The following is a 13,566-nucleotide window of genomic DNA, read 5'->3' as shown; positions in this document are numbered from 1 at the left end:
GAAGTAGAAAAGAACTATGGAAGAATTGAGTGATGTAGCGTAAAACTAATAAAAGGAGGTACGGGCTGTTGCTCAGCTGGTGACCTTGGCGAAGTCACTTAAATGTTCAGTATCTAGGTTTTTTCTTCTGTAAAATGTGGATAGTAATGCTGCGTGTGTATCTTATGAAGTTTCTGTGAGAAGCAAGTGAAAGAACGCTATGGAAGGAATGGGACGCTAAACAAGTTACTTCCTGAGAGTTCTGACACATTGATGATGTGTTCCAGCCCGTGTCCTTCTCGTATAAATATTTCCAACTATAAAATGCTCAATTGGGAACTTGCAAAGTAGGATTAATATTTTAAAAGCATAATAGAATTCCATTAATTGATGATTCTACACTTTGTGACAACTCCATTATGGCATGTGTAATTTAAAATAACAATTATTCACAATCACTGTAATACTATGGAGTGACTATCTCATGGAAAAAATGAAACAAAACAAAACTTTATGCTGAACCCTTCCAGTACTTTAATAACTAAAAGTGTGGAAGACAGTGTGCTCAAGTGGCTGCAAGGTAATCTGAGTTTGAATCTTCGTTCTGGCATTTACTAGCTTGGTCTTAACCTCTCAGAGCTTCCATTTCCTCTTCTGTGAGTAATAATCAGCCATGTGGCAGGATTGTTGGGAGGCTTACATGAGATGGTTTCGGTGAACTTCCTTGCACAAAACAGGCAAAAAAAAAAAAAAAAAAAAAAAAAATTGGGAGCTATTATGAATAAGCTGCAAAATATATTTGATTTAACTTGAATATTGAAATAAACAGTAATGATGTTCACATGGCTTCCCTCCTAATTTATTTAGGTGTCTGATCAAATTGTCACCTCAGGGAGGCCATCTCTGTCCATCCATATAAAATAACTTCTTCTGCCCCATCTACCCCCTTATCCTGCTTTATATTTCTTTGTAGCCAGTGACACTCCTTGACATTGTATTATGTGTTTATTTGCTTCTTGTCTGTGTCCCTCCCTATAATGCAAGGCAAATAAGACCCATTTCCTCCTCTTGAGGTAGAGGTAAAGTATTTTTTGTCTGTTCACTGTTGTGTGCTTAATACCTGGAACAGGGTCTGGCATAGTAGGTGCTCAATAAACATTAGCTGAATGAATGGAAAGTTCATACTAATTAAGAGTAATTTTAGCACAGTTCTTCCTAGTACCTAGTGTTACAGCCAGGTGCCAATATCAATAGCTAAATTATGTAAGTGGTACTTTCTAATAGTTCCGTGGGCTGTGATTCTGTAAAATCTGTTTGTTTACTATGATGGCCCAATACCTAGAACTTGGCGCACAGTCAGCCCTCACTAAATATTTGATGAATAAATAATGCATGTCTTCTCAACCAGTAAACATTCATTGAACCATTGTTATTTGCTATCATTGTGTTTGGTAATGTAGGTTTATAACGATGATAATCATATATATATTCTACCCCTGTCTTGTATGGAAAACAGGCATGAAAACAAATTAATGCATGGAATTATAAGATCAAAATAGAAAAGTGTACAAGGGAGAGAGGGAGCACCATTCTACTCAAAGTGTGACCTGCTGACCACTACTGGTCCACGGACTATTTGGACCAGTCCGCAATGAATAAGTACAGAAATTGGGAGCAAGTGTTTAGGAATAACAATTTGGTGTTACTGCAACATTCTTACTATACTCTACATAAGTATTGATCTATAACAGGTTGGAAATTTACAAAGGATCCATCAGAGTTTGAGAATTACTAGAATATAGGAGGGAGTGACTAATTATATTTGGGTATATCATGGAAGACCTCCCAGAGGAAGTGACCTTGAGCTAGAATTTGAGAGTTGAACAGGAGTTTGTTAGGACTGCATGTCTCTGGTAGAGGCACCGAAGTGTGACACTGTGTGATGTATTGGGGAACTATAACTAGTGGGACAAAGCTGGAGTGTAATTATTTTGGCAGGAGAGGGCTGTTGATACAATAGAGCTGCGCAAGGACTAGATGGAGGAAGACTTTATATGCTCTGTTGAGGAATGTAGTGTTGGTTCTATGGGTGAGGGGAACAGTGAGGAAGCCACCTGATTAGATCTGAATTTTTTTTTTTAATTCTTGGCTGCACCACGTAGCATGTGGGATCTTATTTCCCCAACCAGGGATGACCAGGGATTGAACCTGCACCCCCTGCAGTGGAAGCATGGAGTCTTAACCACTGGGCCACCAGGGAAGTCCTAGATCTGAATTGAAGGACATCTCCTGCCATACCATAAAGGGCTCTAACCATAAGTTCCATTCGCTTTGATTCTTCCCATAGTAGGCTGGGTTTGTTCTTTTTCTATACTTTTTATACCCTCAATTGTTTATTTTCCTGACTAATACAGTGGGCAAAACTTTGGTGCCTGTGGAGTTTTCCACACAATTTTCTCTTAAGTCACAGCTTCAGTCAGTGCAAGCCCTGGTCCTTCCTCAGAGGCTGGGCACTAGCCCCAGCACCTATGCACAACCCCATGGCGGGAAGAACAGGGCCAGGGCCCATGAGGAGCTCAGTGTTGACATCCTGACACCAAGAGCTCACATTCTCAGGTGAAAATTGATGCTGGGTTGCCTGTCCCCACATCATTATAGTCTGTTCCTAAGAGAAAATAAGGACTCTTCACTGATATTATGGTAAGAGGTGTTATGTAAATCAGTGGACAGAGGGAGTCAATTACAGAGTTTCATCCTAGTGCTGGGCCTCAAGATTGAGCCCAGAACACTTTAGTTTACTTCTCATTTGCCAGTTGGCCTCCCCATATCGTGTTCTTCCTGTCATTGAAAAAGCATGCATTGAGCACCTACTTGGTGGGCACTCTTCAGGGACTGGGGAGACAACAATGACACAAACCAGGCCTGGCCCCCGTCCTCAGAGAGCTCAAGTAGAGCTCTCAAGGAGGGCACATGTGTCGCATCCCTAGCACTGCACCCACTTGCCACATAAAGAATGTTTAGTATGAGTCTGTTAACTCATTACATAATGATGGCACACAGCTATACAACCCAGGACCAGGAGCCATTCTAAGCACTCCTGCACATGAGCTCCTGAGATAGGGGCTGGTATTATCTCCATAGTACAAAGGAAAAGAGTGAGACACAGAGTATTTAAGTAACTTGCCCAAGGTCTCAAAGTGAGTTAGGGGTAGAGCTGGGACTTGAACCTCACCATTTGCCCTATAAGCTATGCTATGCTACAACCAGTGAATGAAGCCCATAGCACCAGTGTTTTAGTGCTAGGGTACCAAATAACTAATTTAAAATGATTTTCCCAGTTGCTTTTGTGGTCTCATTCACACCCCAAATTTCTGCTTTTGCTTAGTCTAACATGTAACCAACACTTTGATACCCAGAATATGCTCAACCTTTAAGGCTAGTTTTTTTCTTAATGTGGAAAATGGATTGGTAGTCAATGAAAAAATAAGCACTATCATTCTCCAAATAAAGATGAGTGCTTTGTTTTAAAGGACTGAGGTTTAAACAGTTAAGATGCTCCAGACAGGACTTGGCTTAGTGCACTGTTGTACTTACCTACACACTGCTCTCCTCGCTTCTGGTACCCAGGAGGGCACTGACAGGTGAAGGAACCTCGTAAATTGATGCACACTTGGTCGGCTCTACAGTTGTGTGTCCCTGCAGTGCACTCATCTATGTCTGTTAAAGACATGCAGCACAAAAATAGTTTGAGTCGGTTGTGAAGATGTTGATAGTTCCTCCATTTTGCCATCATACTTTTCTTAAAGAAACCAAGTTTTTACTCTGTAATACTGTTATATTGGAAATGCTTAAAATGGTACATTATTTCAAGTGTTCAGAAAGTAATTTCATAGATGTCAGTGTGTACCACTTAGATTTAACAAATGCTAACATTCTGCCATGTGTGCCTCAGCTCACTTTGTTTTGTTAAGAAGTGAAACACTGGAGATGTACCTAAAGCCTTACTCCATCCTCATCCCTTTACCCACCCACCTATTACCATCCTGGTAGGTGTGAATCCTTCCCTGAGATTTTTTTTATACTTTTATTATACAGTTATGCACCCATTAGAGTATACAGTATTGTTTTTTGTGTTTTAAAATGTAGATAAATTGTATGATACTTGCTTTTCCACCCAATGTATGACATTTGAAATAATTTCTAGTAACTAATCTCTAAAAATCTGCCCAATAACCAGGTAAAAATCAAACTTTAATATTATGCATTCTCTATTTCTGGTTTTTTTTTTTTTTTGGTAAACTTTAGCACAACATAAATGTATAAACTTTTCATTGCAAATTTCAAAATAAAAAGGATTCAATTTAATCACATTCCTCTAGGAGAGATAGGTTGGTGCAGTTTAAAATACATATTTTCCCAAAGCATTTCACTTCTTGGAATAGTTTACTAAATGTACCTTAAGGAGTAAGTAGATTATAGTTCCAGAAAAGTAAAAACTATTCAGTCATAATATGAACTTGTTATAACAAATTTCTTTGAGATCAAAATATGATGGGCACTTGTGTGTGTCTCTCATATTACAGTAATTTATAAGTGAAATATAATTTTGCCTTATCCACATCACCTTTTCATTCATCAAATCTCTCATATTATGAGGTTAAATAGCACAGATGAAAGGATTATAAAATTTTGGCATTCTTCAACAACTGAAGACTCTAAGCTTCATTAAAAAATATCTAAAATTTGTAATTCCTAGATGACAAATTTTGCATAAAAACTGAGAAAGGTTTAGGGGTGTTTAGATGATCACTGTGGCAGACCCATGGTGGTGCTTTGGAAGAAATAGTGGGGCAAAAATCAGTACCAAAAATGAATCATCGGTAATTAGAATTTATTCCTTAAATCCTGCCTTCCCTTTAAGAAGCTCAGAGAGTAGCCCCTGGTGTGTTGCCTTTCATCTTTCTTTATTTTCAAACATAACTGCTGCACTGTGCACATAAATGCACATTATTACACCCAGTAATATTACACCCAGTGTAATAATGTAGGAAGCTCAGGTTATAAGAGAGTTGTCCTCAGATATCAGCTTTAGTTAGCTAGGTGTGGAAATGATAAGAGATTCTCTCCAAAAGAAGGAGGGAGGGGAGATAAAGAATACTCGAGGGAGGTATGGCTGTTTATTGGATAATAACCTATAAAAGCATCTACTTACATAATTCTTATTATCTGGTTTTAAAGTTTTGGCAAATTTTTTTTTTTTTAATTTTTTTTAGACTTTTACTTTTTTTTTTTTTTAAGTATTTGTTTATTTATTCATCCATGGCTGTGCTGGGTCTTCGCCCCCGCGCGAGGGCCCTCTCCAGCCGCGGCAAGCGGGGGCCACTCCTCATCGCGGTGCGAGGGCCTCTCACCATCGCTGCCCCTCTTGCTGCGGAGCACAGGCTCCAGACGCGCAGGCTCAGTAGCTGTGGATCACGGGCCCAGCTGCTCCGCGGCACGCGGGATCCTCCCAGACCAGGGCTCGAACCCGCGTCCCCAGCATTGGCAGGCAAACTCTCAACCACTGCGCCACCAGGGAAGCCCTGGCAAATTTTTTGTTATTGTTTTTTATTTTTGTTTTGAAATTTTTTATTATTATTACTATTATTTTCAAATCGGTGATTACAACTCTGTCCTTTTCAGGTACTATGCAGAGATACAGCAATCTTGCTTTGAAATTATCTGCTCTTTTTGTGTCTTTTATTATTTTCTCGTATGCACGTGATGAAAACATATCTACTGGGGTTTCTTCAGAGCTTTATGACCCGCTAATGCAGAAATGACAGCAGAGTTCATATTGTCTTATGTCAAGAACATTTGCCAGCACTTGCAGTGATAATAGCCCTGAGAGATACGGCAATATGAGATTCAGATGTGGCAAGTTTCCTCGGTACATGCTGGCAGAAGATCAAGGGCTCAGGCTGGCTGCTACATTTTCTAAAGGAGGCTTCACCAGTGACTGTGGCTTTTCTTTCTGAGACATCCCTCTGCAAACTGCCTCCACCCCATCGCATTCCTGATGTGATTGCCTTCCTATTTTTTTTTTTTTTTTTTTGTCGTTTAGTTCTCTCTTTGATTAATAGGCTAACATTTCCAGTGGAATTAATATATCATTAAATAGATTTCAAACATAAAAGCCATGATCCCTGGACTTATTCCTTTTTAAGAACCAGGTCTGCTTACCTTCTAAGAAGGATTATTTAATAAAACTATTAGGTGAGTTAAAGTAATTTAATAAAAAAACAAAAAACCAAATAAAATACCACTGTCTCTACTGCCGCTATATTCTTCTCCTTTCTCTATCAATAACAAACAAAACTGCAACCGTACTCACCTCACCTAGGATTGAATGGTGGTATTTTATTTCATTTATTTATTTTATAGAATAAGCTTTTTTTACAAAAAAAATTATTTTATTTATTGGCCGCATTGGGTCTTAGTTGCGGCACACAGGATCTTTTGTTGTGGTGCTCGGGCTTCTCTCTAGTTGCGGTGTATGGGTTTTCTCTTCTCTACCTGTGGCACGCAGGCTCCAGGGTGCATGGGCTCTGCAGTTTGCGGCACGTGGCCTCTCTAGTTGAGCTGCGCGAGCTCAATAGTTGTGGCACGCGGGCTTAGTTGCCCTGCGGCATGTGAGATCTTAGTTCCCCGACCAGGGATCTAACCCGTGTCCCCTGCATTGGAAGGTGGATTCTTTACCACTGGACCACCAGGGAAGTCCCTGAGTGGTAGTATTTTAAATACACTTTCTACTTACTTGGATTCACTTTTAGCTTTAATTCTTTCAGATGGGAAACCTCCCTGAAATTCAATAAAACACAGTTGCATGAAATCCCCTTCAAGAAATTATTCCAAAGGAGTTGAATGGATGCTTCATCTTATACCTTGAGCTGGATCTGCTAGTAAACGAACAGACTACATTTTCATTTATGGCTTTTCCGATTCGAGTTTAGAATATTTATCCTCTTTGCTCTTAGCAGGTTATCTAATGCTGAAGGATGTGTAGATAGACTGGATTTCTTTGAACTATCTTCAATTATACCATCAATTTATTGGTTTATTTAAATAACACGGTTTTATTAATTTGGAAGTTGTACTTTGAGATCCTGTTATTGTTTATTCACACATCTATACAAAATCATGTAAGAACTGTTTTACATTGTTAAACTCTTTTTTTTTTAAAATTAATTAATTAATTAATTTATGGCTGTGTTGGGTCTTTGTTTCTGTGCGAAGGCTTTCTCTAGTTGTGGCAAGCGGGGGCCACTCTTCATCGCGGTGCGCGCGCCGCGCCTCTCACTATCGCGGCCTCTCTTGCTGCGGAGCACAGGCTCCAGACGCGCAGGCTCCGTAATTGTGGCTCACGGGCCCAGTTGCTCCGCGGCATGTGGGATCTTCCCAGACCAGGGCTCGAACCCATGTCCCCTGCATTGGCAGGCAGATTCTCAACCACTGCGCCACCAGGGAAGCCCTACATTGTTAAACTCTTTTATGCTTATCTTTTCTACTTGTATGCATTTCTATATCTTAAATATCATGTAATAAGAAAATCACTAAAATATACTACTATGTTAGAAACTCAAAGCAGAATATCCATGTCTGTGCAGATGCACCAGAAGACCTGGCTCTCCCAGGTATGTTTATGAAAGTCCTCTGTGGTGGGAATACCTGTATTAGCAAAAGCAATTCTTTATTCATAATGGAAACTACTCACATCAGCTATGGTTTTCCTGATAATCTAGGAAACAGTACTCTGGGGAGAGGAGTTTTTGTTTTGTTTTTAAACTATCTGTAAGTTATCCTTGACAGTTAAGCTCACTAGGTTCTTTAGGCAGACAGTTAACACATTCCCTGGGCCCTGAACCCAAGCTCTTTGAGGGCAGGGTCTATGTATTACTTTTTTCTGTATTCCTAGCACCTCGCAGAGTACAAGAAACAGGGTGGGTTTTCAAAACATATTTGTTCAATAAATGGATGAATGAATCAAAATTGTTTGCTAAGAACTGATGCCTAGAGTTTAAAGAAAGTAGGATCAGTGTTTTATCTCATGGAACTAAACATTTACAAGGCAGAGTAACAGGCAAGACGTAAGAAACACAGCAAGATGTCAGTAAATGGAAATGGCTGTAAAGCAATGGAGTGGAGAAGTGCAAAGCTAGGAAGACGGCAGCATCAGAGGTGGAAGGCTGGCCTGAGGAGGTAAATTTTGAGCTGCATTTTGAAGAAGGTAAGGTACATGGATTGGCAGAAATAGGAGGCTATTTCTAGGCAGAAGGGAGATCACATTAGAAAAAGCTGATAAGACAAAAGCAGTTTGCATGAGAAGAATGGCAGACAGCTGGAGTCAGCAAGGCTGGAGGTGCTGTGTGTGAGGAGTCTGGTGCAGTGCCTGGTTGAAGGCGCTCATAAAATGGTAGCTCAAGTCATGAGCAAAATTCAAGGCCTTAAAGGTGCGATTAGAGTTTGGATTGCACACCACAGGAAGCAGCTCTGAACTATGTAGACATAGCCTAATGGAAACATTACCAAAGTACAAAATAATAGAATGTGCTTCCTAAAATATCACAACACGTAAATCAACTCACATTTCATCATTCTAATGCATTAAGAATAGCTAATGGCAATATTTGGTGATTTCCTCATTTTTCAAAAATGTGCCCACACTCTCCCTTCTAGTGATTTATACTATTGTAGGTCCCTCTCTTGCTGACTTTGGCATCCTCATTGCATTAAATAATCCAGCTGATCTTCGCTCAGCTCTCACTGCTAGCCTCTTTATCACAATGATCCCCAGTCTATGGAACTGCATGTTTGGTTTTCTCTCAAAGTTAATGGAGGCAACTGTGTCCACATCTCTGTCGTGTCCATTAAGTCCCTGCTTAGGCCCACATTCTCTATGTTTTTGGCTCCTGCCCTTCAGTCTGACTCATATTTCCCAAACCCCTGACTCATGCTGCTTTCTCTCTCTTATGCAACATTTTAATCTCTGCAATGTTCTTTCCATAATTTGATAACTTACCACGACATGGAGTCACTTCACTGTGTTTTCCTGGGCAAAGACTTTGTGTACCTTAAATGCTTTAGATTACCACTTAAACTTTTCTAATTTGTGCTGCTTTACATTTAGGGAATAATTCAGAACTACTTTGGAATAAGCCATCATTGACCAGATGGTGTGTTTGATGATAATGCACTGAAATAGGAATATTATTCCTGAAATAAGAATAATAAAAATAAAAATAATTATTTTTATTCTGTCACTGCCTCTGTGATCTAGGGCCATGGCATCAATTCTTTTTCTTTCTGTTTCTCCATCTGTAAAATAGACTGTCTATCCTTAATGATAATGCACAGATTTTAAAAAGTTCAGAATTTTCAAAATAAATCTTTTTATTTCCAGACCGTAAATGCTTAGAGTAAAATAACCATATCTTGACTAGTTCTGAGTGGGACACTGTGCATGCTTTGTAAATATTATTTGATGGTAAAGAAAAGGTAGTGGTTAAGTTCAAATTGCTGCTATTTCTTGATCTGTGTGGACCTAAAACCTTATTTTATGTCTTCCCCAACCATACTAATTTAATCTCATAAATGGAGTAAAATAGGAAAAAAAAGTCAAGATTCATGTTTGCTATAAGGATGAGCTACTTTACTCCTGGCTTCTTTCTTTCTTTTTTTTTTTTCTTCTTCTCTCTCTTCCTTCCTTTCTTCCTCCCTCCCTCCCTCTTTCTTTCTTCTTTCCTTCCTTTCCTTCCTTCCTTCCCTCCCTCCCTCCCTCCTACCTTCCTTCTTTCCCTCTCTCTTCCTTTCTTCCTTTCTCTAGTGACAGGACAATAAATTAGTTCCCAGCAAAGTACTCTTTCTACTTCGTCTATGAAACTTTTTGAATAAAATGGACTCATTGGGTGAAGATCTTACAGTTATTTTGGATATTAATCCTGTTTTTCAGTATAATCCTGGAAGGTAGCAACTATTTCAACAAGTGCTGAGGCATTGCTATTTTATTGCTGCCTCACCCATTAATGGCTATTAATAATGATAACCTGAGTAATCAAGACATTAAATTATGTTGATTGAAATCTGATTAAGGAGAAGGTGTGTAATATTTTATATAACTTCACATACAAATTTGTTAAAATTCTAAAATTAACTGGCATAAAAATAGGCAAATATTTAACAGTATTTAAACATCTATTATTTGGTTAGGAAATTAGATCTACAAGCCTCTGATTTAATCCTAGTAACATCCCTGTGGAATAATGGTTTCATTATCCATAATTTTTGGATGAGGCAGGAGTTGCCACTGAAATGTAGGTTGATGAGTGACCTGCCCAAGGTCACACAGAGCAGAGATTCAAACTTAAGATTTCTATTTTGCTTCTGCAATTTAGGTTTCTAGAAAGGCTTATTTCTTAAGAGTTCGGGATAGCAGAAGTTTTATTGTAGTCATATATGTATATAAATTTCTTATATATATTATATAAATATATAATTTTTCTTAGATTTAAAGAGAAGGTTGTTAATCTTTAGGGTGTTGGTTCCTCCCTTGCATCTTTCTTCTACATTAGAATAACTTTCATAGCTCTCCAAATCTTCTGTTTCCCTCCCCAATCCTTAGCCAATTATCAACAATTTTTGTCAAAGATTTTCTATTTCCCTTGCTGCTTCTTTCATAGTACTGGAATCAGATTTATCTGGGCAAAATGCCCAGTTCTAGTTAGCTTTTCACCCTTCTGAAATTATCAGCTAGAATTCACCCAAGCTAAGCAGTTCTAGCGGAGAAAATAAATACTGATATTAAGTAACAAAAGAGGACTGACTTCGTTGATGGCCAGCAGTAGATTTATGGTTCTAAATTCTTATCTGTTCTGGCAAAACAGATTGTTAATAGTTTGGTGTGCTTTAAATGATAAACAAAAATATCACCCAAATCAACAAATATCAGCCTCCCTGATAGTTAATTTCTTTGTTTTAGAGAGTGGTGAATCAAGTGTTCTGGAAGTCCTTGGCATTGCACTGTGTTTCCATGTGGAAAAATCGTGCTACATGTACTTGGAGTTGCTTCACCAGCAGTGATGATGGATTTGTACTGCAAATCGACCCTCTCTCACCTAGTCTCCTCTGTGGCTAGTGGTGTTCATTTGCAAGATGATTGGATGAGGTTAGACATACAGTTCATGTCTAACCTCGTGAATTCATATTAAATATTCATAAATGTGGGGGAGAAAACCAACTGGTGAACATGAGCGATCAACTCGTGACTCCTCTGTACTACACACAAACCAAATGGACCAATCATAGGCTAAGACAGAGAAAAGCAAGGATGCAAAGACCTTAATCCTCATTCTTCCCCTCTTTTTGCACACTGGCAAAGTGAAGCTTATTGCTTTCAGAACCTTAAGGGAAAGACATTTTCTACTGATAAATGATTGTTAATTGTCAGGAGTGTTCTCTGGCATCTCTGAGAATATGTCATACCCAGGTAAACTCCCTTTTTTCTTCTTAAACTTAATTATCCATTAAAAAATGTTTGGGAAAAGATGACCCTGGTATTTGGAATGATATTACAATCAATCATCAATCTACAACCTTGTGGAGGTAAAACTGTGTTTTGAAACAAGCAGCACCATTAGTCTTTGCTCTAGGATGGCTGAGTACCAGGAATTAAAGACTGTGTGAAAGTTCAAGCCCATCCCATACAAGCTGGGAATCTACTTCAAACTGGATGGCCTTCAGAGGAATTATGATCCCATCTTATTAGGGGATGCGTCTGCATTGATATTTCAATTGTGTTTTCCTGGTGCTCCACTGCTTCACCTTGCCCCTCCCACCTCCCTCCTATCCCCAGCTCCAGATCAAACCCCTGGAGAGTGATGAACTGGATGGAGACTGAGTACATTCAACTGAGTCCTCCATGCCCTCCGTGAGCACTGTGGCTTGATTCCTTGTCCCCCTCCTTGAGGCCTTACAGTCAGATTAGTCAGTCTCTCTAGCCCAAAGCACACACATTCCTGGCTTACTCCATCAGGCCAATCATCACTTGAGGTCACATAAGCCCCTGGCTATGGCAGTGCCAATTATAACAAGCATGGCTTGGTGACCTCCTAATTGTATGAGACCAATTAACATTATACTTGTTGTTCATTCAACAATAAACAGCTTTTGTACCCATTAAATTGAGGCATACTACTAAATTTGCTGAGTATAACTTGGCAATACATCTCCAAATCATTAACTGCCTAAGACTTTGAAAATAAAGTGTATCTTTGTGCCTCTTGCCTTCAGAGCATGTTACATTCTTGTGTGTATTTTCCTGCCCATTTCATTACATCGTACTTATGAGGTTTCTGCACAATGTTTCCCCATATGCTTCAGGGCCCTTATATTTTTCTGAATTCCAAATGGATAGGTAGTATGAAGGGAGTGAGTGGTGTGACTCATCAAATTTGTACTAAATTCCTTTTTCTTGTCTCTTTCTGTTTCAAAATTCCAGCAAAATGAAAAGCAATGAAAGGATAAATATGTGGGTAAATCTTAATGAACACCAACTATATGAAACAAAAATGTAAGGTCTTTTGTGATTTACAAAAAATTAGAATTAAAATACATGGGAATAAAGCACATGGGTTGGCAGGAAGGTAAATGGAGTTTAAGTTTTTTAAGGTCCTTCTATAGTCTGGGAAGAGGTAAAACTACCAATTTATTTTGGACTTTGTTAAGTCAAGGTACATGTTAAAGTATTCCCTAGGGAAAACACTAAAAGAATAGCAAAGAGTATAAAACTGCAAATCTAATACAGGGGAGAATGGAATAATACAAAACAGTCCATCATTTTAGACAGAAAGCAAGAAAGGAAAGAAAAAGAAACTAAAATGTGCAGAATGAAAAAAAAAAGGCAAATAGTAAAATGGTAGTTTAAACCTAAACATATCAATAGTTACATTAAAGGTAAGTGAATTAAATGCTCTTATAAAAACTAAAAATTCCCAGGTTGATTACAAAATCAAAACCCAAATATTTTAAGAGAAATGAGTTAAATATAAGGACACAGGTAGATTAAAGAAAAAAGATGGAAAATATGCTATGCAAACACTAACCAAAAGAAAGTTAGCTTTGCAATATCAAAGTTGACTTTAAGGGAAAAAAGATTACAAAGAATAAAAAGTAGTACTGTGTAATGATAAAAGTTTAGTTCACCAGGAAAATGTAGAAATTTTAAATTTAACTTCATTTAATCACATAGCCTCAATATAGATAGAACAAAAATGGATAAAACTAAAGGGAAAAATGAATAAACACAGTAAGAGATTTTAACATATCTCTCTCAGTAACTAAAAGAATAAGCACACATTTTCAGAAATGAATAGAAAATATGAATAACATGATTAAAAACTTTGAACTTACATACACAGAACACTGTACAGAACACATAACCTTTTCAAGTATTGAGGAAATATTAAAATAAAATGACTATATTCTGGTCTTAAGACAAGTCTAAATAAACTTCAAAAATTGCAATATACAGATTTTTTTCTCTAACTACAATGC

At 38.2% G+C, this 13,566-nt stretch overlaps 2 protein-coding genes across 7 annotated transcripts in view; one reads left to right on the top strand and one right to left on the bottom strand.

The window, feature by feature from the left end:
• LOC309643539 (uncharacterized protein) overlaps window positions 1-13,566 on the top strand; it is a 412,666-nt gene that overhangs the window by 181,768 nt on the left and 217,332 nt on the right. The window lies entirely within an intron of this gene.
• The window catches only part of EFEMP1 (EGF containing fibulin extracellular matrix protein 1), a 68,808-nt gene that overhangs the window by 13,131 nt on the left and 42,111 nt on the right, over window positions 1-13,566 (bottom strand). For all 4 annotated transcript variants that reach the window (XM_082426288.1, XM_082426290.1, XM_082426289.1 and 1 more), the window contains one exon: window positions 3,574-3,696. In XM_082426288.1, the coding sequence (XP_082282414.1) occupies window positions 3,574-3,696 (123 nt within the window). The remainder of the gene's footprint in view (window positions 1-3,573; window positions 3,697-13,566) is intronic.

The sequence above is a fragment of the Balaenoptera physalus genome, assembly GCF_965194825.1.
Source record: "Balaenoptera physalus genome assembly, chromosome: 15".
NCBI lineage: Eukaryota > Metazoa > Chordata > Mammalia > Artiodactyla > Balaenopteridae > Balaenoptera > Balaenoptera physalus.
The sequence above is the reverse complement of the archived record's forward strand: the minus strand, read 5'-3'. Positions and strand labels throughout refer to the sequence as shown.